At 37.8% G+C, this 23372-nt stretch overlaps 1 protein-coding gene across 4 annotated transcripts in view; it reads left to right on the forward strand.

The window, feature by feature from the left end:
* Positions 1-23051, forward strand: part of NPAS3 (neuronal PAS domain protein 3) — a 605022-nt gene extending 581971 nt beyond the window's left edge. For 2 of the 4 annotated variants that reach the window (XM_054068726.1, XM_054068727.1), the window contains 3 exons: positions 12463-12610; positions 15708-15823; positions 18710-23050. In XM_054068726.1, the coding sequence (XP_053924701.1) occupies positions 12463-12610; positions 15708-15823; positions 18710-20019 (1574 nt within the window). In that variant the 3' untranslated portion in view covers positions 20020-23050. Of the gene's footprint in view, positions 1-12462; positions 12611-15707; positions 15824-18709 lie in introns of all 4 variants that reach the window. The other 2 variants (XM_054068725.1, XM_054068728.1) reach the window with 2 other exon arrangements.
* Positions 23052-23372: the final 321 nt, after the last annotated feature.

A 23372-nucleotide genomic window follows, 5' to 3' on the forward strand; every position in this document is an offset into this window, starting at 1 on the left:
ATTATTTTTCAATAGCTGAGGCTGCTTACGTGTTTTATGTATAGTTGCTCTCTTGGCTCACAGGAACAAGATGTTCATAGACTCATTCAGGTTAGAAGAAACTCTAGAACATCATCTGGTCCTACCCGCCTCGTGCTCAGAAAAGAATCAACACTGATTCAAAGCAAATTGTTTAGTAATTTTTCTAGTTGATCTTGAAAACCTTTGAAGTCACACTTTTCACAGCTTCTCTGAGTGGCCTGTTCCAATTATCACTAATAGAGGCTTAGTTATCCTCACAGTGTTTTTTTTTCCTTCTGTCCAGTTGGACAATGAAGCAAGTAGCAAAAATGCCATTAGGTTCAGTGTAGTCCAAATTTCTACTTAGAGATTTATCTTAGTTATAGCTTGATGCCCTTGTGGATTAATAAAACAACGTTCATACTCTAACTCTACATATGCCTCCATTTATTCCAGCACAATAACTCATGATGGTGATCCCACAAGTTTTTGAAGCATCAGGTTTTTTACAAAGAGAAATAAAAAGTTTAGAGGTGCTGTTTCTATCTTGCTTTATTCAACCTTTCAATGATCATGCCAATTGTTTAGTGTTACAATTCTACCTTATTAATCTGTTGCCCGTTTTATAATGCTTCGTGGTTTGAGGAGCTTGGGAAACTTCTCATTTGTTCATCTTCTCTGTGTTTGTTGAACAAATTGCTGGTAGAATCCTGACAGATGTGACTTATGATAAATCAAGTCTCTCTCACAGATATTATAGTTAAAATGTTCTCTGGTCTAACAGCTGTACTCTATCCTGCATCATGCTCAGCTGTGGAATCAGCTGGCAAACCACAACTAGCTAAGCTTTAACAAGTTGTGTTTGAATCCAAGAGCTGTGTGTAACAGAGCTTTTCATTAGGATGTGTGGCATGAAAGTGCTGAAGCTGAATGTTTTACATTTCATAGTTATGCATCTAGAGGTAACACCCTAGAAAAGACCCTTCGTGCCTCCGGTTATACTTTACCACTTGTAAGAATTTGGAAGGTGATCAGATCTTTTTCTTTTTACTTACCTCTGAGTGGAAATATTGTAGGATTGAACTGCATGTCAAGGATACACTTTCACCAACCCGCGAGTCCCTGCCTGGACAGAACAGCCCTTGTTCCAAGGATGTTATCCCTGATCCTAAAGCTAAAAGGATACATTTTATGTCAAATCAATATCAGAAATCAAGCAGATTAATAAAATTACCATTGTATCAGGTCCTAGGACTGTCTGTAGAGCTCAGCAAGGGCAATCAACACTCATAGCTCTCTGCATTATAATGCTGTGCATATGTGCTTCCCTTTGGTTGACACTGTAATACAGAGGTTTATAACATCCCTTTTGATTTAAGAAGTACATTTCTTGCTAAGAATGAATGGATGCCATATGCTGTAAGAGTATACATCTTCCATTTAATTGAAAAAAATTAATAATCTTCATTGAACACCAAGTACTTGATGTTATTCTTCAATGAAGGTCATTAAGAAAGCAGTCAGAAGAATAGAAGTCAAGACCTCTGACGAGGTCTCTGTCAAGACCATGAATATACTTCTGGACAAATATAGGACAACATGCCACCATTTCAAAATTAATATATTGCTTGTAAGAATGCTGTCACAAGTATATATTGGTATATAATATGTGTCTTTTCATTTTTGAATCCTAATGGAGGTCTAAATTCTGAAACGTGACACTGACAAAAAAAGATACTTGTTGTCCTCAGATATTGCTTAGAAAATATCATGCTGTTCTTTCGGGATTTGATTTACAGCTGTAAGAAATACAATTCCTCAGGAACAGTGAGCCCGGGTGGTTTATTTCCCATAAAGCGAAGGTCTCTGAGTACGTTTGGTAGCACTCCCTCTGATCTACTTTATCTGGTTTCCAGTGGTTAGAATAATCCAGTCTTTCTGAAAATAAACTATTCCACATTCACCTTTTTTGTGGCTCCCCTATTTTTCGAGGGATATTACCCCCTCAGTCTGCTTTTAAATCAGTTATATATTCGTGATTTCTTTTATGTATGTTCAGTAGAAAAATTCTATTGCTATACAAAATGTTGCTTAGTGGTTTAGCCTACCAGCTGTAGTTGAACTAATCCTTTCAACTTATGCACACCAGCTATAATTTTTTATTCTCTTAATAACCTCAAACACATGAAAAACAAATAGAATGAGTTGATAATTTCTAACAGTAAAATACACTTCACATATTTTGCTATCATGCTGTGGAATAACTCTGCAATGTCAAGTAGCACACAATTAGTAAAACTGTAGGGGGAAAAAAAGAAGTGTTTTGATCCTGAGGAATTTTTATCCTAATCAGATCGAAATTTCAGTGCTCTTGTAGTGCTTAATATCTTCAATCACCAAAAAAATCAAACTGATTCCAATGTCAGGTTTTGCATTCTGGGATTAAAATAAAATGCTAAAATATACAAATGAATCTCATGTTTGTACAAGTTTATTATCATCACTAAAAAGCAAGATTGATTCTAAATTAGGCTGATAGAATGTCTGGTGTTTAGCTAATTCTTAAACCAAGCCCGCCTGGCATCCTGATGACAGTCTAATGTATCCTGGTTTCGAAGTGTTACAGAAGTGTTGGTCTTATGTCTGCACAATCTTCCTCTTTGTCCACATACTATGGGCCAGCAAAGATTTCTGCATTGGAGACTGGTATCCTTATGTCCTTTTAACTGGAGATAGTGGAGACAGCAAGATGAGGGAACAGGAGATAAACTAGAAGGAATGGAAGCGTATAAAGACAAAATCTTTTGATTCGTGCAAGGGGGAAAAAAAGGAGCATTTATTTTGGATTTAACTTATGCATAGGGTTTGTTTCTCAGTCCTAATGAATCTTAAGAAATGTGCATCTAACCAAGACTGCGCATGTTTCATGTCTTTTAGCCATGTTCTGAAACCCTGTTTGCTCCTGCAGAGTTATGAGAGGAGCTAGTATCTCTACCTTAATTTCTTTTTCTGCTCTCAGACCAAAGCCAGTTACTTTAGAAGAAAAGGGAATATACTCTGTAATATGCAGTTATGTACATCTTACACCCTTGTTTTCTCTATAATAGACTTTTCATAGAATCAGAATCATAGAATAGTTTGGCTTGGAGGGGACCTTTAAAGGTCATCCAGTCCAACCTCCCTGCAATGAACAGGCACATCTTCAACTCAATCAGGTTACTCAGAGCCCTATCCTACCTGAATGTTGGCATTCAAATAATCCATATAAATATTTAAATACAATTTTGAGTCCCAATAAATATCTAATCTTCATGATACTTTGTGGCTAGGCTTTTCACGTATGAATTTTTGTCTTCTTGGACAAACATTTTCTCTGTGTAAAGTTTATGAGAGCTTACCAGAAGCATCAGATCTTTTGGATAGAGACCAGAAAACTCTCCAAAGATAAACCTTTAAGCTATTTAAACCATTAGCTGCTGAACCTAATTGCAGAGCTTTCCCTTCTGTAGCTTAGCATTATAGTTATTTTGCAAGATGCCGCAAATATAGTTTAAATTCATAACCTTTTAACTTAATTCCCGATGCTATTTCATCTTCAAATTAGATCTAATACAATACTGATCAGTACATTCCCATTCCAGTTTGTGGGCTGTCCATTGTCAGTCTTCCATAGCTCATAGTCGGATGAAATTTGCAGCTAGACTTTTCTATTCTTCATTTTACAAAAATGAATGTAGTACCAGCTGTGTAAGTAGAGCTACTGCATTAAGGACTGTGGAGTGAAGGTTGAGTTCGGACTTCTGCTGGGCCCTGCTGGTTTCCAGTTACTCCCTTAATCACTCATTTTTTTAAAAAAAAAGAAAAAAAAGGCTCTTTGTGCTCAAAATTTCCAGGCCCAAAGATGGAATTTATACTTTGCTATTATTCTTGTGATAGATTGCAGAAGCACATGATAAATTGCAAAGCCATGGGAATAAAAGGTTTTACTGTGCACCTCCAGCAGCTTCACCTTCATTTTGTCCACTAAACTATTTCTGTGGTGACTTTTCCTACATAATGTACATGTATGCCACTTTAAAAATGAAGGAGAAAAGAACTTCAGACAGATACCCTTTTACCTTCATTGCTGAGGTTTGCTCCAAGATTACCGAGACCAAAATTGTTCATCACTTTGTCGCCTAAGTTAGAAGCAGTGTTGCTCCATTGAAAATCCAGGGACTGATTAAGTATTTTGTAGTTTACTAGCCTGTAAAATACTCCATCCTAAAATGTCACTTTGTGAAAGTATGAAGAAACTGTTGCAGATCTTTCCAGACTTTTTGAAATACATTAGTGCTACTGATTCTTTTCTCTTCTTTTTATTTTTTCAAAGGCCTGGACAGTTGACCTTGTGCCTCTGAGGGAGACGTTTCTGAAAGTTGGAACGATATGAAAATAGTATCAGTTAAACGTGTAGCATATATCAGAAATGTGATAGTGTGGCAATAGGTCTTAGTAGCACTCATTTGAAAGAACATACATGAATCACTTGGGGCTTTGTCATCCATAAGCAGTGTGGCCAGTGGTGGATTAGTGTTGGGTTTGATGTCTGATAACTTATAAAGTGAGTGGGCTGTTATGTGGGTTCTGAGATCGTAAGATGCTTCCTTTTCAGAAGTTCTTTTTTATTATTATTATTTTACAAAGGATTTTTTTGTTCTTTTTTATTAGCGCTAAGCTATCTTTTTAAGGCTTGTCGAGAAAGGTATAAAATTTTGGGTTTTTTCCTTTTCTTTTTACAAATCATCTGGTATAAAGGGTCAATATGCTTTTAAAATGTCTAATGTAATTTAACGCCAAATGTGAGACTGTAGTAAATCTTCGTGGTGGTTAGAAGGGTATTTGAACATTCAGTTGTGCCATGACACTGTGCTGTGGATCACTTTCCTGTAGAGATTAGGCTGAGAAAACCACTCATTTCGTTCAGTCCAAGTGCACAGACAGGGACTCTTATCCCAGAGATGAAAGCATGTTTAAAGGGATAGTATCCTGTCCCTTGAAACAGTCTTTAAGCTATGAAGTTTAAAAGAAAATTATTATTGCTGCCAATCTGCTTCTGTATTTTGATCAGCTTCTATGAAACATTGATCTGTTTTCCTGTTTGTAGGAGATATAGCTGTATATAGTAGGCTGATACGTTGGCATGGAAAGGGTTATGTTCTAAAGTCATTAATCTTACATAGGTTGTCATATGATGGACATTAATATTAGTGAAGAGATGGAGGACAGATTTAAGTTTCTTGAGCAAGCAGGGCCATATTTCTCCTCTGATGTTGCATTTTAGTAGCTGAGGGCAAAGTGTGAATCTGGGATTTCATTTTCCCCTCCAGTTTGAACAGAGAGAGTTCATTAATGATAATGGAAGTTCTGTCTGAAGTTGGTGTTCAAAGCAGACTTGGGTTTCTAAAGGACCGTTTCAATATTAGTAGAAGGAAATCACTTTATGGCAGGATTGAAGTTTTAAAAATCCTGGGGAGACAGACAAATCGTGAGGGAAAATAAAAGTTAAGAAAGAGAGAAGAAAACCTAGAGAATCCTAGGTGACAAATCTAGTGTACATTTTTCAATCCAGTTTATTGTTAAATAAACTTATTTAGTTTATTTACCTAATTTCTGTCTATAGAAACAACAGAAAAGTTTTCTAATACATGTGATGTAAGCTACCGTTAAAGAATGCATCTAGTGATACATTGATTTATGTATTATAATTCTGTCATTGCATTTGATCAATATCCACATAATGTTTTAAAAGAAATATCCTACCTGACATTGTATAATCTTGTTAATAGTTAATTGTTAAGCATGATTATAAAATTGTAATTTTAAATTAAGGACCATGGGCAAATGATACGTTATAAACACCATGAAAGGGAGAGAGGAAGAAAAGTGTTGCTTTTGTTTAAGTAGGAGATGAGGATGTGTGCTTAGTGCTGGGAGATACTTTTCTTTTCCTGCTTTTGCTGGGTTTTAATAGATGTGTTCTGCTGCTGTGGGCATAAGTCATGTAAACTGAAGACATAGGATTGATTTTGAACATCTTCCTGGTTCTTATCTAAGGTAATTTGGAGTCAAATTAAGGCAGTCTCTAACAGCAGCTAGGAATTTTCAGGGGACTGGAGTGCCACTGTCCTGGGAGCAGGACAGGCTACAAAATCCACTGATATTTTTCCAATCTGTTTTCATTATTTAGTTACTTTTCTTCCCTGACTCGGCATGTAGCATGCAAGGCTTTTCTCACTGTATTTGGTAAGTGATGACCTTGAGCTTACCTTCTGTAAGTGAGGCAGGAAAAAAAGTTGCCAATTTCTAAGAATTCTAAAGCTTTCTGGCTTTTTCTAAAAGGTTGGTTAAGATTTTTTCTGATTTTTTTTTTTTTCCTGCAAGGTTGTTGATCCTTACTTTTGCGTATTTTGTCAAGTATTTAAGTATGTAACATTCCTACACCGGAAAATTAAACAATATTCCATATTGCAGAAGTAAGAAACAAGTCGATTGCTACATTTAGCATTTTCAGACTATATGTGCTTAAAAGACATATCACAGGTGAATGAAGAAGTTGAGTTGGGAGTCTGGGTACATCGAGGCACAGTTTTCTTGCATGAATAAGAACTGCTACTTCCTTTTTGACTTCGGAAAAGATGCATTTATGTTTAGAGGCCCATAATTATTACTGTCTAATATTCATATCGTGGTAGGAGCCAAGGTCTTAGTATTATTGACACAATATACCACGTTCTACCCAAACCTAAAGAAGGTGTTCTCTGTCCAGCACTCAGGACTTTCTCCTGCAATATGGTGTGAGTAAAACGCAGCTTTCTAAAGCCTCGCAGAACTGGTATTTTTCTAAACAGTTACCATCTTTCTCTTTTTCTGAAGAGAACTCTGTTGAGATACTGTTAGCCACACAAGGCTGGTAAGCAACTGTCTGTGATGACGGGAGGTGGAGCAATGAGACCCATGGAGACTTTTGTGATGGGAAGGTGGCATCCTCCCCCAAGCAATCTGCTGAGGAGACCACACTTTTGGCGTAGTGGGAAGAGAACGCATTCGCACACTGTCCTGGTTTATATCCCCTCCTCCTCACCCCACCCCGCGTAGTAAATCTGAAATAGAAGTGTTTGTAGAGAATTACATCGATAGCACACGTTTACTTACAGAATGTTTTCAGGTCTCCTATCCTCTAGCTCATAATTCTATTTAAGTAACAAATATTATTTAACATTGCTAAATATTGCTTCCTACTTTTTTTCATTGCTAAAATCCAGTTTGCGGATACCTACTATTTAAAAAATCTAACTCACTAATTGCAAAATCTATAGAAAAGTCCTTACAACATCAAAGGCTCACTTGATCCTCGGAGCTGTTATAAATGAAAAACTGTCTCCGTTAAGAGCAAATAAGGCACTTAATGCACTGTTTCTGGCTGTGATGCTATTTTTCCTGTGGGTTTTGAAAATGACCTTCCTGTAAGCATCAAGGACTGTAACTTTTCAGATAAAGAAACTTGTTCTTGTTTTAAGTCTATGCCAGGTTCATTCCCCTGTAGCCCACAGTTTTCAAAAGCAGAAGAAAAAGTAATCCAGAATTAAAAAAAAAAATAAAAACTTCTCTGTTTCCAGAACGAAGTTACCCTGTCAGCTTGCCTTGGGCCTTAGGTGGAGAAGTGGAGATTAAAGAGTCAGTATTCCTTTTCATGTTTAGTCTGCCAGTTTTGTGAATGTAGAAAGAGTAGTTGTGGCTGCAGCTAAGTATCCAACTATGGTATTAAGGATGGCATTTTCATCCTGATACAGTAAATCAAAAATATTCTTATAAGTTTATCTCAAGGGTAATTCAGTATCAATACCACCCAGTCATGGATAAAGGTATTTCAAGGAGAAGGGTGAATAGCACAGCAGATGTAACCTCAATATTTTCACCAATTATAAAGACCCTCTTTGTGAAGCTGTGTGAATATGTAAGATGATCTCATCATTTCCTATTTACTCAATACTTACCTGAATACGCAATATAGTGTAGCTTTTAAATGCATATGCACATGAGTAAAATGTCCTTTTGTAAGAGACTTTGCTAAAAGGCTGCTTTTGATACACAATTTCTTCATCTCCTCTTCAAACTGAATTAAGCTACTTCCTTCTTTTAAAACACAGCTCACTATTTAGAAGGTTTGGCTTTGATTTCTCAGAACAGCCTTACAGGAAGAAACTATGTTCCTTTTTCTTTTTGTAACTATATTTCTGAAGACAAACTTCTACTGATTTATTTTGATTTTTCTAACAGAAATAGGTTCCTGCAAAGAACACTGAGTGTTTTCTCTTCTTCCCCCTCTTTCATTCCGCTGCTACAAGAATATTCCTGTGCACAAAGCTACCAAGGAAAACTGAAATCCCTCTGTTGGGAACTGTGTACATAGCAATATATTCATACTTGGAGAAATAAGTGAGATTTTTTTTTTTTGGTTCTTAGCATGACAATCTGTTAATTTCTTGCATGCTAATTGCTGAATTCAAATTTAATAACTAGGTAACATTTCAGCAAATTTTAGTCAAGTTTAGCATCCACCATTTTAGCGAATATATCTGTGCAGCTAACGTAAAAGTCACCAGTTTTAAAACCCTCAGCTATTCCCTTTGAGTAAAGGGTTTATATATATGTGTATATATATAATTGTACTTGTCATCCTATTGCAAGTATTTAACATTTGTTTCATTCTCCTGTTCACAGTTAAACTCATTGTAAAGATTGTTCGTGACAGCTATTAAGCTGAAATCCAGTGTTTGAAAGATTACTCTGTATTTCCACACAATGCAGCTTAGTAACAAGATCTTTTTTTTTTTCTTTTAAGTATGTAAATACTATTAACATTTTGGAGACTTGTGCATTGGTTAGCAGACAAAAATAAGCCTGTAAAAGAAATCATCTCCCTTGCTGTTCTTATAAATGGACAGATACACCCAGTCTTGCGTACTCCTGTGTAACTTCAGACGCAGAAGCCATCCCACCAATGTGCTCACGAGTGTCACCTTCTCCCATACTGCATTGTCTGCCAGTTTGGGTACTCTGTATAATACAAGTAGAAATTTAAAATTCTGCATTTCTCAGTGTACAGAAATGTAGAGCTGAACCCTGATTTGCCTTAAGTAATGTCTGAATAATTTCAGACATTTCACACGGCATTGTTTTTTCAGTTTATGCTAAGCTGGAATGTGTTGCAAGTAACAAAATGTAACTTCACGTGCAGAACTGAAGGTGGACTAATTCTTTACTTACACTTCTACTCAAAATCAGTTGCTTTATTAAGGGACGCCCTATGCCTGCAAACTGAAGATGCTCAAAATGAAACTGGGCTGTATTCAGTAACACTACATTATGAACAAACCAGATAGATTTCACACCCTGATGTGTCCTAGCCTCTTGTTTTCTCAAAATTCTCCTATGATTTCTAAGTTTCAGCTTGGCAGTGCTAACAGTTGGAAGAGTTAGAAAACATTTCTGGTTTTTTTCCTCCTTTCATCACATTGAGAAATTTCTTCCTGAGCTGTAGTATGAGCTTTCAGAACTGCTTTGGTGGTACCTGTTGTTCTCTCAAAGGACATAAGAACCAGATTTAGCAGCACAGCACAGCTGGTCTGCTGGAGAATCTCTTTACAGAGAGAATTTTTATATTGAATTGTGGGACTTCCTTCAGAGTGTGGTCCACAGATCTCTCATATGAAACATGCAGGAAGGAAAATCCTGTGTATGTGCTAATATGTCTGAGTTGGCCAAATAGAGTTGGGTATTGGCAGGTAGATTAATTTCATGGAAAGCTGATTTTCAAGACGGCATTTCAAATATTCTTTGGCTATATAGTAATTTGGGAGCATGAACTCTGACTGTAGAGGTTTTGCATGCAACTCTGATATACTGAATTCCCTTTATTGAAAAAGCAATCACCTTTTCCTTCAGAAATCACTTATAAGATTTTAATTTCAGCCTTTTTTCCATAGTTCTGAAATGAATGCTCTGTTCAGCTCATGACATAGACTTTTCCAGTGGTGCAAAAAAAACAATAGAAAAGGTACTGAAGGAGGAAGGGCTTGTCTAGGATGACACGGACTGAAAGAGCTGGAGGATCTGGAACCACATAGCTATCACTATGCCAAACTGCAGTGTGCTCTTCCGCCACTGGCTCGCAACTCACCTGGTCCCTTGACTTTCACATGTGCATGTGTGCAGTTGGGAGGATTCATCCTTTGGTATTTGTATAGCGTAGTAAACTCCTCAGGTGAAACCTGTGAGAAAGAAGACGACAGTATGCTTAGTAGATAAAAGTGCAGATAGATTTGTTGATCATTTCAGCATGAATCTGTGGGTGTTCAGGTTTCCAGAAAGAAGTTAATATCACTCCAGACTTCCAGGCACATCAGTTTTGCTGTCAGCTGTAAGCAGAGTATTTTGAATGTCCTATTTTACTGAAATAAAAAAGTGTAGCATAATCAAAAGTTACAGAAGTGTTTTTCTTCCCTTGTTCTTCATAACTGATAAAGTGGGGCTAATCTGTATGAGATTGTTTTCTAAAGTAGCATACAACATTGCTTTGACAGAAATGCTGGGTAGTCAGTTGTTCCTATTTTATCTTTATTCTGCTGTATAATGAGGTTTTGAAACCAATGAATTATCATAGCAGAATATTTAGAGCTTGGAATACAAATGTAAAAATTTCGGCAGACTTATGGATCTCTACTAGAAACAAACATAGCAAGAGGTTGCTGAAAAACAGCAGGACTCGGATCACAAGTTTATTCATATTATAGGTGAACCTAACTTGCACTTTACGTTCACTTTACATTGCACTTTTTTACATGCATTTTTCAATTCAGTAGTTGAAAAATTGGAGTGGGGATGGGGGGATCCCTCCAAGGTAAGAAAGTGTCTTTGTTTGTTTAGCTGCCCTTGTAAATATCTTTTGCTGTACTTAATCTTTTGTACATGGATTTAGATATAGATAGTTTCATATATATAATTAGAGGTATAGGCATTTGGTTAACTTGAAAGCTCCAAAGTGTCATTTGTCACATTTATGGTAGGAACTTTAACTGCCTTAAATACTTATTCTTTTCCAAAGTGACTTTTTTCTTTTCCCTCTACAAGAAAAATAAAAATGTGCTTCATGAAACTATTGTATATGAAGCACTTATTAGCCGTAATTAAATGGACAATATGAATTTACTACGTCTTTAGGACTCTGGCTTGTTCTGGTTTCGAGCAAGATGATTAATGCAAATACATATTACTTGAGATAACCATTTAGCAGCTAATTTAGCCAAATTTATTACAGCAGTTAGAGGTTTTTCATTTTAGCAGACGGAGACAAGGACATGACAAAAGCAGGAGGTGTATATGAATGCACACTGCCCTCTAGTGTACAAAGCTTTATGGGATTAATGAGCAATGCAGGAGAGGAGGTGCTCCAGTAACAACAGTACCCCAGATTTTATATAGTTTAGGTGCTCTTTAAAACTATGCTGGTCCCTTCCGCCGAAAGATTGAAATTTCATCCCATTCTCTCGACACTGAAGCATCACATTCAAACCAAATCCATTTCAACTTGGCAGTATTTTGGCTGAAGTATTACTTTTAAAGCCTGTATTTTTAAGCCTTCTTGCTGTGAGCATTTAATAACACCATTTCACATTACTGATTGCTTTTACTTGTTTCTCTGTTTCCTAGCACATTATTTCAGACATCAGAGAGAGCTGTCACTCTTTGGCTCTACCCAAGCAATTCTGTTCCTCCCTTAGGCCTCTTTCTCGGTCTGTTGGTGGATTTACTTTGCTCTGGTAGAAAGTAAAGTCTCCCAAGACTTTCCCCCCACTGACCAGTGGAGATTTGGTTCATCTGAGAACTGTAAATTCTGTTTGACAAGATCAAAGAAACAGATGTATAAGTTCAGTGGTTGATATCGCCTGCAATAAGGAGAAATGATCAAAGCAGCAGGGGTAGAGTATCTTCCCAAACCTTTCAAATATCCAGAATCTCAAAGAGGTCTACCTAGGAGCTATGAATAAATCACATATAAATTTGCCTCTTTTTTTCCCTTTTCTTGTTTTTACAGTTTGACATTGAGTGCATTGAAAATGTCCACACAGCAATAAGTATTCTGTGAACCAAAGAGATTTGTAGTTCTTTTTACTTTCCTTCTTTCACGAGAGTTTCCAAAACCAGATTTAAATTATACTTTAAAAACTGGTATAAAACATACATCTAGTCACACTGAACTTCAGATCCTGTTTGTCATCTCGCTGGCATGCTGCATTAAACCTAAAGGAAGCCGAGTATCTTCTGCTTATACTTGTGGCATGTTGTACAATGATGCTCGTTTGACCGCAGTTCTAACATGCACCGTATCTTGCTTCTGTCTTGTTTGTATTTTTTTGCCAGTGCTGAATAAGGGTCAATGTGTAACAAAGTATTACCGTTGGATGCAGAAGAACGGAGGTTATATCTGGATACAGTCTAGTGCAACCATAGCTGTCAATGCCAAGAACGCAAGTGAGAAGAATATCATCTGGGTCAATTACCTTCTTAGGTAGGTCGTCTTCTTACCTCCTAGGTAGGTCACTTCTTTCATTGGACCTGCTGCCTCTGTTACTTGCTTCTGTTGGTGAGAGTTTTAGGGAAAAAAAACAATTCCCTGCTGGTGAAAGTTGAGGAGAATTTTTCATGTGGTCCACCTCAATGCCGTTTGGTTATATTTATTGAGGCATCTGTCATGTCTCGATACACTGGAATATTCTCCATTTATTATGCTGCTTTAGTCTTCAAATAAACCCTCCTCCGTTTATTGCATGCCCCCACTGCCCTGAAATCTACTCAGCCTGAGCTAAAAGATGAAAATTATCCACACCAACTTTCAATAGTTGTGTTATAAAATCTGATGTGAAGTGTTGGGCACTGGTTTATTTGGTTATGGAAAATGCATGGAAGCAAACTTCTGGAATGCTACAAAAATGTCTCTATGAAAGGTGTTTGCCAGTTCACTTCAGAGAATTTTCTCAGGAGAAAGTCCTTGAATTGATATGCTGTAACCATCAGACAGTATTCATACTGAAAAATGCAAAACAGAATTTAAAAATAAAACCAGCAACTACAATTATTTTAAACTACTACAACTATTTTAAACAGAAATTTTTTAAATTGAATGAAAGGCTTTTCCCTGAGAAATTCGTTTACCAAAGCCCAAGTATTTTTAAACGACTGGTTTCTGAGCAACAGTCTCTGAGAGACAGTGAATTACAAACCTGACCTTTCTCATCAGAAAATACCTTTCAACACATTCTGTTTTGTGAAAATATTCAATAAGATTGGAGGATTTTCTGTTTCATTCCAGAGTAGAACAAACAAACAACTAAAATATGAAACCTGGAGACTGTCATGAAATGCAGTTGTCATTTTTTGGCCTGTTCTCCTTTAAGTTGCTTGTCATGGTTTGTTACATTCCCTTTGATGCCTTGAGAGTTCAAACCGATGTCTAGGGGTTAGATTGTGACTTATTATGCCAAGTCCAGCGAGCCCTGAAGAGACTGTGCCTGCCTAAACTTGCACATTGAAATATTTTTGATTACCCTTTTGGGTTAGAGGAGGAAACAACTCCTGGCAGGAGAGCATCGAGAGGTACTGTGGGAAACTTTCCACAGCAGTGGAGTGTTCACTGGGGCTTGCATGTTTCTGCCCTGCTATGATTGAACACAGGTATTTCCGAATATATTCTTATCCTGCTACTTTTTTGTCCCTTTCTGCAAGAGGGAGGCAGAATGCAGCATTTCCAGATAGCTGCCAATTCTGACCTGGAAGTACAGCTTCACTGCTCTACTCCTTACAGGGCTTTGAAATACCCAGAAATGTGCTCATATTCAAGCTGGAAAAGTGGTCCATAATAATTATGCACAGTTGCCTCTGTCCCCTTTGCTGCTTTATAGACAATAGGTGAACTTAGTCCACAAACTTCCCCCAAAATTATTTTGTCTACCAACCGAATATACCTAACCAAAAAAAAAAAAAGGTAAAGCAACGTGGTCTTCCTCAAATCTCCTCCCAGAACTTGATTTTTCTGCTGCATTCCCTTCACCAGTCTATTAGAGAAAGATTAATTTCTCCAGTAAATTTGTATTTTTAGTTTAGATCTCTCTTAGTTCTGGAATCCATGAAGGATCTAAATGTCCAAATAATATTTTAATGACAGATCAAGGCATAATTAGATCTACTCTTAGCAGGAGTACTGGTCTGTATACATTTCCATGCATTAGAAAGTATGATTCAGCTGTCTGTAAAAGGATAGACTAATTATAGTGACAGGGAGGATTAATGCTGTTCTTGTTCTAGCAATTTGTTATTCACAGTGTGAAAGCCCTCAAACATCTTTTGCTTGGAGGGGGCAAATTTGGGGACTGCCCTGGGATGTAACAGAAGAGAGTCATTTTGTCAGGACAAAACCATAAAGATTATAATCATAAGAAGGGCATTTTGGTGTGCGCCGTGTGAACTTTGAATTTGCACAGTACTCCGTAATAGGCTGAATATAGGCACGGTGTCATGGTGATAGTGTGTCAGTCTACCCCAGTGCTGCCTCATATTGTTCCATACAGGAGTGTGAATTTTCTGCTCTATCACTGGGCTGGAATTTGTTCTGCCTTGTTTATTTTCAACATTCCTATGCCACATATGTTTAACTGTGTCTGTTCCCCTGGCTTTGCACCAGTTTGGGAAAGGAACACATTTTAAAAGGTACAAACCAAGAAAAAGCGTAGGGATGGGGGTGGGGTCAGTCTGTCTGATAGTGTAGCTTCTTTACATTGCAGTCATGTTCATTGCTAACAAGTCACAGGTGAGCACCACATGAGCAGATGAAGATATGATTATAATGGGTGTGTTGACAGTTCTTTATCCCTAACATATGCATCTTAACATGCACATGTGCATCTGTCATATAGTTAGAGGGGCTGCTTTCAGTTTCTCAGTGATGTGGTGCATGTATACAGTGTTTAAAAATATATATAATGTTTTTTATGGGTTTTGGCCAAATTCTTTTGAGCAGTGGTCATTTTCTCTAGCCCTAACTGAGCACCTTCTTACTATCTTTATGTATGGGCTGCTTGATTAAAGTGTGGAAAACAGGAACATTGAGGGAAACAGGTATTCAAAGGGCTCTGGCAAGGTTGATGGAGAACATTGTTACAGTAATAACTCTAATAGACATTGCCGGTGGGAGAGAAACAGACTGGAAAAGTTAAAACACCCTCTCTGCCCTTCCAGGCACAGTAATGGGATCAAAATTGAGATATTTTGTTGTTGGATGATTACACAGTGTAGCTTTACTGTTAGATATCACAAAAGCCATGGTGTCCCACTTCAGTAAGAATGCTTTGATAGCTCTAAAACTTCACTAGAATCAAACAACTTTTACTGCCTGGTCAATATAAGTATTTGACAGCAGTATTAAAATAAACCTTCATAAAATCCCCGCTGTGAAGCTCTGAGGACCCGAGAGTGTATGTTTCTGTGTTTGCTCTGCTATTCTTCCTATTTATGTTCTTTGTTCCTGAACTTTGATAAGAAAAGAGGGAAAAACAATTGTGCTTATATTTGTTGCAAACCAATTGTGCTTATATGTGCTGTCTCATCTTCAGTAACCCAGAGTACAAGGACACTCCAATGGATATTGCACAACTTCCTCATCTGCCAGAGAAAACCTCAGAATCCTCAGAGACCTCCGACTCTGAATCAGATTCAAAGGACAACTCAGGTAACACACATGGTGTGCCTTTATACTCATAAAAGGTTCATATCATGAGAGCCACATGGATGGCTTCCCAGTTGCTTTTACTTCTCAGTGATTGTTCCATTACAAAAACAAAATGAAGCCAAACGAAAATACTTGATTTCCCAGCTAAGCATCATAAGTGTGTATCGCGCCTTGTGCAGAGGACCTGGAAATGTAACTGTTTTAATATAACTCTAGTTCTTATCTTTACAGAATAGGCATATGTTCCAAAGATAAGTCTCTACTGTCAATCTTTATGACCCTTTTTCCTGTGTAAATACATTTTTAAGCGGCTCACTAGGGGGCAGTAAAGATTGCAAGATTTGAGGCATTTGGGGGGTTAAAAGAATTATATTTTATTAGAAGATATGGATTCAAGCACTTGTTTGTAATTTCTTTGAGTCTGAAACTTCATCTGGTTTTTAAAAGCTAAATGTACTTGTCAAACTCAATGTGTAAATTAGTCCTACAGATGGTCCAGTGCACAGATGGTTCATATATTCCCCATTAGCTTTAAAAGCGGTTACCTAGGCACAGGTATCAATCATCTGGCTTTGAAGGAACGTAGTTTCCGGTAGCCTGAGAGCTAAAGATGCACACGATACTATCATATATATATATATGATTATACTCTTATTTCTATCATAAAACCCAAAAATAATATGGAGAAAATGGATCACAGTGACATAAATCAAGCAAAAGCAAGAAGAGAATCAGGCTTTAGTATTATATTATATGATATGGCTATTCTTTTTGATCTTTTGCTTATATTTGTTCCCCTTTGACAACTTGGTTTGATGGTTTAAGTCAACATTAGACACATATATAGGCTTATTGTCCACTGTGACTGAGAATCTCTTCTCTTAGTCAAGCAGTGGAACAGGTTGCCCAGGGAAGTGATGGAATCACTATCCCTGGAGGTTTTTAAGAGAGATGTAGATGTGGCACTTTGGGACATAGTTTAGTAGCATGGTGGTGTTGGGCTGATGGTTGGACTTGATGATCTTAGAGGTCTTTTCCAACTTCAAGGATTCTATGGTTCATGCATTCCCAGTGCTCCTTTTACACTCTCTTGTTCCTAAATAGCCAAGTAACACACAGGTGGAGAACAGTTTGCATTTCCTGTGTGCACTGTAAGTTCCTCCAGGTGAGAAGTGCACGTGCATTCATGACTCCTAAGGCTGATGCAGAACAAGAGAGTGTTCTTCAAAAGCGCACAGACGTTTACATCTACGAAGTAGATGCTTGGCAGTCTTGGAAGACAGCAGAGGCAAGGGATTGTTTCTTCCCAAAGAATTAAACAGAAATGCCATATGACCTGAAATCAGAACAGCATCTTGGATGAAACCAAGAAGTTCAGTTCACGCTCTGATAACATCCCAGGCAAATTTTGTGCAGCTTTAGACCACCTCTCCCTAAGACCACTCTTTACCAGTTAGAAACCATGGCCTTACAAGAAAGCATCTTCAGAAAAAAAAAAAACCAAAATATTGTAGGAATAGCTCAGCCCTAGGTGGAACAAAAATGGATGGAATTTAGGGGTTTGTAGCTGCTACTTTTCTTCTGTGGGTTTTACTTTTCAAAAGGGAGGATGTCTTTTCTTCTGGTGACTCAAGCAAAAGTCGTGCTAAGTGTCTTGTGAACTGCATTGCTCTGAATCCTCAGGCAGCTTCCTTGTCAAGCCAAGCTTCTCCAGCACTTCTGGGAAACTGTTTGGTATTGACATGGCTCCAGGAGTAACCAGTCCTTGGAGAAAAACTGACCCTTCCCCTCTCCTGTTAAAATGAGTGTATTGAAAGGGGTGGTTCTTGGCTCTGTTAAGTGAAAAAAACATCTTTTATTTCCCAACAAAAGATTTCTGGCTGGTCTGTAAAACACGGGTTCTCCTGAAGTCTTTCATGACCCTTTCAAACAGAGTATGATAATGGAGAGTATTCATTCTCAAAGCTACTTTGGTTGTCCGAGTCCAGTGGGGCAGAGTGTTTATTGCATCCATATTAGCATTAGGTAAAAATCTAACACACAACTAAATAAATTCAGGCAAGAAGAGTGACAGCTGCTCAATGCTGTAACTGGGCTATTTTCAGTGGCCCTTAGATGACTTGGATCAATCAAGAGTTTAATTCAGCGCCTGAATTTTTTTTTCTGGTTCTATAAATTTATTTATTTTGGGGTTTTGTTTATCTATCTATCTATCTATCTATCTATCTATCTATCTATCTATCTATCTATTTATTTCCCTTCAAGGGAATATGAGAAGACAGTCTAGCAACATAACAAAATTATTATAACTGGTTTATTCCTCAGATTTATATGGGTATGACCCACTCCTCCTCTCACATGGGAGGAAATCGGCAGTAATTCCACTGAAGTCAGAGACACTATGCCACTTTGAAAGTGGCGATGGTGAGAGAAAAATGAGATAAGAGGACTAGAATCTTCATAAATAAGTAGTGTTATACCTGGATGCCTGCCCAGTGTAGAACACGGATGTGGAAGAACAATCACCGGAACATAACAGTCATAATAGGATTGTACACTGACTCCTCTTTGGGTGACACAGATAGAATGTTGATGGGCTCACAGTTGTCGAGTCCAGTGAGCGGATAAAGAGGCCACACTCAAGCAAGGTGGACGCCACGTAGCGTAGCCTTTTAGTGCGTTAACAGTCCTGAGCCAGAAAGATTCATGGTGATCAAAACTCTCCTAACACAACATTGCAAAAAAATTGTAACTCTACAGGAGGGAACACCTATTCCCTAAAAAGTTTACAGCAATTAAAGCTCATTGATAGGTAGAAATTTGGACTTGGGTTGTAATATTCCGTTCCTGCTGCTAATGATTTGTTTCACTTTCCTTTTGCTCCAGAGGACAATGAGAACTCAAAGTCAGATGAGAAAGGAAACCAGTCAGAAAACAGTGAAGACCCTGAATCTGACAGGAAAAAGTCAGGAAATCAGTCGGATAATGAAATGAACTGTAATGATGATGGGAACAGCTCCAGCAACCAGGACAGCAGGGACAGTGATGACAGCTTTGAAAACTCTGACTTCGAGAATCAAAAGGCCCCTGAGGACAGTTTTGGCACTCTTGGCTCTATGCAGATCAAGGTGGAGCGCTATGTTGAGAGTGAGTCAGACTTGCGGTTGCAGAACTGTGAATCATTGACTTCGGACAGTGCCAAGGACTCAGACAGTGCAGGGGAAGTAAATGGCCAGTCTTCCAGCAAACATCAAAAGAGGAAGAAGAGGAGAAAAAAGCAAAAGGGAGGCAGCATGACCCGGAGAAGGCTGTCAAGCACTTCAAGTCCAAACGGACTTGACTCAGCTTTGGTGGACCAGCCGCAGCTGCTCTCGTCGCCAAACAGTGCCTCAGTGCTCAAAATTAAAACAGAAATCTCAGAACCTATCAATTTTGATAATGATAGCAGTATTTGGAATTACCCACCCAACAGGGAAATCTCAAGGAATGAATCACCCTACAGTATGACCAAGCCCCCCAGCTCCGAGCACTTCCCTTCCCCCCAAGCCAGCAGTAGTTTACATGTCTCCATTCCAGACTCCGTTCTCACCCCACCGGGGACTGAAAATACTGCCAGCCGTAAAACTCAGTTCAGCACCTCATCCAACTCGGCCTTGGCTCCTGTGTCCTCTGACCCTTTGTCACCCCCGCTTTCAGCATCTCCAAGGGACAAACATCCAGGAGGTCCCACAGCTTCCAACTCTTTGTTGTACACTGGGGATCTGGAAGCCCTTCAGAGGTTACAAGCAGGCAATGTGGTGCTTCCTTTGGTTCACAGGGTAACAGGAACCCTTGCTGCAACCAGCACTGCTGCTCAGAGGGTCTACACCACTGGCACTATTCGCTATGCTCCAGCTGAAGTTACCTTAGCCATGCAGGGCAACCTCCTTCCCAACACCCATGCTGTTAACTTTGTTGATGTTAACAGCCCCAGCTTTGGGCTGGATCCTAAAACACCGATGGAAATGCTCTACCACCACGTTCACCGACTCAATATGTCGGGACCGTTTGGAAGTGCTGTGAGCGGGGCCAGTCTGACCCAAATGCCTGCAGGGAATGTGTTCACAACTGCCGAAGGACTTTTTTCCACTCTTCCATTTCCTGTGTACAGCAATGGCATTCACACTACACAGACTCTGGAACGGAAAGAGGATTGAAATATGACCACATACTGTGTTCAGTGTTATACTCTGAGGCATAGACTGTGTTTTAATTTAGATCTTTAATTCTAGCACTTTGAATTTGAGCAGGTCAGCTTATTCTCTCAATATAATGGTCCCCATTTCATTCCCCTTCTCTTTAACTTGACTTATTCTTTAATGTAAAGATATTTTTTTATTTTTGCCTTCAGAGAGTCGAAGTACCAGTTGCCTGCCATTTTGTCTTCTTCTAAGATGTGTGTTTTTTCCTTTGCATCTTTATTAAGATGCCTTTAATATGTGTATGCCTCTGCCATAGAATACTCAGTGTTGTGGTAAAGAGATTTTAAAGACAACCATTGGTTTTACTTCAAAATGATCTTGATATGATCAAGATTAAAAGAAACAAGCATAAACAATTTGCCCTGTTTGACTAAGTCAAATGAAAAGGGGGTTTTGTTCCTAATTCCTTTAAAAATAGGGGATAGTATTTTAGAATTTTATGCAGAGTTTAATTCTCTTTTTATGGTTAAGATTTTCTTACTTGCACATAAAATAATTTGGGTTCTTAAAAAGTTAATTTCTGGCCTGTGATTAGAATGTTAAAAAGTTGGACTAAATGTTAATTACTGAAACGTTAACTTAATTTCTAAAACCATGGTGCTATCATTTATTAATCTGTAATGTCTTCATACAATATGCAGCTTGTGGGCTGGGTTTTTTGGAAAGAATGTGTTCTGTACTGGTTTATAGTCAGGTGCTGCAGTCTCCTTGGTTAGTTAAGACAAAAGCCCTCATTAACATTTGCTGCAGGACTTAAAATTTTTTACCTCCAAACTAACAAGCATAGCCTCACATCAAATTTAAATGGGTCAGGAAGCCTTTTTCAAAAAGTGCTTAAAAACAAAAAACTCAATTTAATTGACGCGAGGAGCAGTTTCTTAGGTGCATATTGTTTTGCTTTATTTTTTTTCTCAGTGTAACTGAGGCTAATTTTACAACATCAAATAACACTTCGGAGTAAAAAAAAAAGAAAACAGAAGAACTATTTAACATGTTTTGTTTTGTTTTTCATTAATATTATAGAGGGAAGGTTGTAAATTTCTTTCTGTTCTTTGATTTGCGTATTTTTTGTTGGTTTTTTTTCCTTATTTCTAGTGTTGAAACCAATATGTTTTAAAACTAAAGAATGGGTTAATAAGCTTGAAATAGATAACTACAACTGAAAACTGCACATTAAGTAAAAGAAAAGAAATCTCCTATTTTGTCTTCGTTGCCAGAAATCACAGTGTAGTGTCAAACACTCCAAATGACTGTCAAATATAAATTCTTCTTCCACTCCATCTTTGGCAGCTGTTTGTTAAGGCATCTAATAACAGATGTGAGAACTGTAATGTGTACAATGTGTAAGTGTCCTTGGCTGTCAGTCCCATTGCAGTTTCAATGTGTGTTACTATATGCAGTATATACTAAGCTAATGTAGTTGTTTTGTCCTTTGTCTTCTCTGTGCTTTATCTCTAGTCCGGAGTGGTAAAGTCCCATTCCTGCAGTCCTAGTGAACCAGTGATTCTTGGGGGTTAGTGGTTTTTGTGTGGTGGCCTTCCTCTGTAACGTCACCTTATGCTGCTTCCACTGTCTGTAAACCTTTTAATTTCTGCTGTTGCTTTGCTGTTGTGTATTCTCAAACCTCTCTCTCCCCTTTCCTCTCTCCCCCCCTCTCCACATTTTTTCCCCTCTCTTTCTCTCGCTTTCTTGTTCTCTCTTCTTCACTCTCAGAGATAAAAGACTCTTAACTAGCTCAAGGTTAATGGAGCCATTTTTCCCACGGTGGAATTCTGGGTATGACTTACTCTTCCAGTGTACCCCACAATGCACTACAGAGTAATGCTCAGATATATTAAGCAAATTGACGCCATGTAGCCTCAGTTGTTAACATTCCCAGAGTCCCTTGTGCTTGAAATGTAAGCAGAGGGTGCATTTCTTTGGTCTTCTCCCAGGTAGGCTGGTGGAGTAATACGTAGAGCAATTACCAGTGAGATGGGAAATGCTTTCAAAGGTCAACAAGCATTGTTCATAAAGGAAACTGAGCTTAGAATTGTCATATATATTTGCTTATGTGTGCAATGCTAATATATTAACTCAGCCGTCCTTTGAATTTTTGATCACTCACTGCATCGACTCAATTCCTGCAGTAGCTTTGAATTTGAGAAGTAGGTCCAAGCCGCAGCGGAATGATAGTGTAAAAGGATTGGACACCACAAATTTAATTAACAGGCTTTTAAAGGTTCCATTGGAAGGTTTGAAGTAGGTCTAAAAAAAAAGGTGAGAAAGCTGATTAGGAAATTCAAAGTTTAATTTTGGAAGCTCTACTCTAGCTATGGAACAATCAAAGGAGTGCACCTATCAGCTACAAAGAACAGCTAGACAGCTGTTGTTGTTTTGGGTTTTTTTTATAAATGTTTCTGTGTTGTGTCAAAAATGATTTCTGGTGATTTAAACTAACAGATAATCACAGCTGCTGTCTAAATCCATAGTGTTTAAAATTACAAAATGAAAAAAAAACTTCATTACCTGTGAAGACTGTGTCTGTGTTTTTAACTATTTCTTGTACAAATATATGAAATCTTTTATGAGGAGACTGGTGCCAAGTAGCTGAATAACGGGGAAAGGGATTCTGTTCGTATAAATCTTAGCAGTGTTACCAACTCTACAACATAAAAAAAATTAAACTGTTAAAAAGTGACAGCTATGGTACATTTATTTTGTGTTAAGCTAACCGGATCTAACTTCTTGAGTGCCTGGCTTATTTGAAACATTTTTTTCATTGATCATTGATAATGCTGCAAATCAGAAATGTACATACTTCATTTACAACAGGGTTCTTTTTATACTTTTGTAGATTCTCATACATGTCATACATGGTTGTCTTTATGTAACTTAATTTTTTTCATCCCGCAGGTGCCATTTTCATAATAAACTTCTCTTGGATTTGTTACTATCTGGCATCATTTCTTTTACATATAACCATCCTGACTAATGAGTGCTGGTAGTATTTGTTTGAGCAGGTATTTTTTTAATTGTTTTGTTTAAAAAAAAAAATAACCAAAAAAAACCAAGAAAAAAATAACCAAAATCAAAGAGGATAAAGCTAGATTTTATTAACGCTTGTGAAATGAAGGAAAGAAGCTGTCAAGATGTAGGTCGAGAATGCTAATCCAAATACTACAACAAACTTGCCACCATCCTAAATTCTCAGCTACCCCAACTCATTGTCATATTGAGCATTTTTATGCACATTATCAAAGCTGAATAATGATCCTGCAACATTAACCACTATAGAAAGTGTACATTTTTTCTTGATTAATGCACAC

This window comes from Cuculus canorus, chromosome 5 (assembly GCF_017976375.1).
Source record: "Cuculus canorus isolate bCucCan1 chromosome 5, bCucCan1.pri, whole genome shotgun sequence".
NCBI classification, from domain to species: domain Eukaryota; kingdom Metazoa; phylum Chordata; class Aves; order Cuculiformes; family Cuculidae; genus Cuculus; species Cuculus canorus.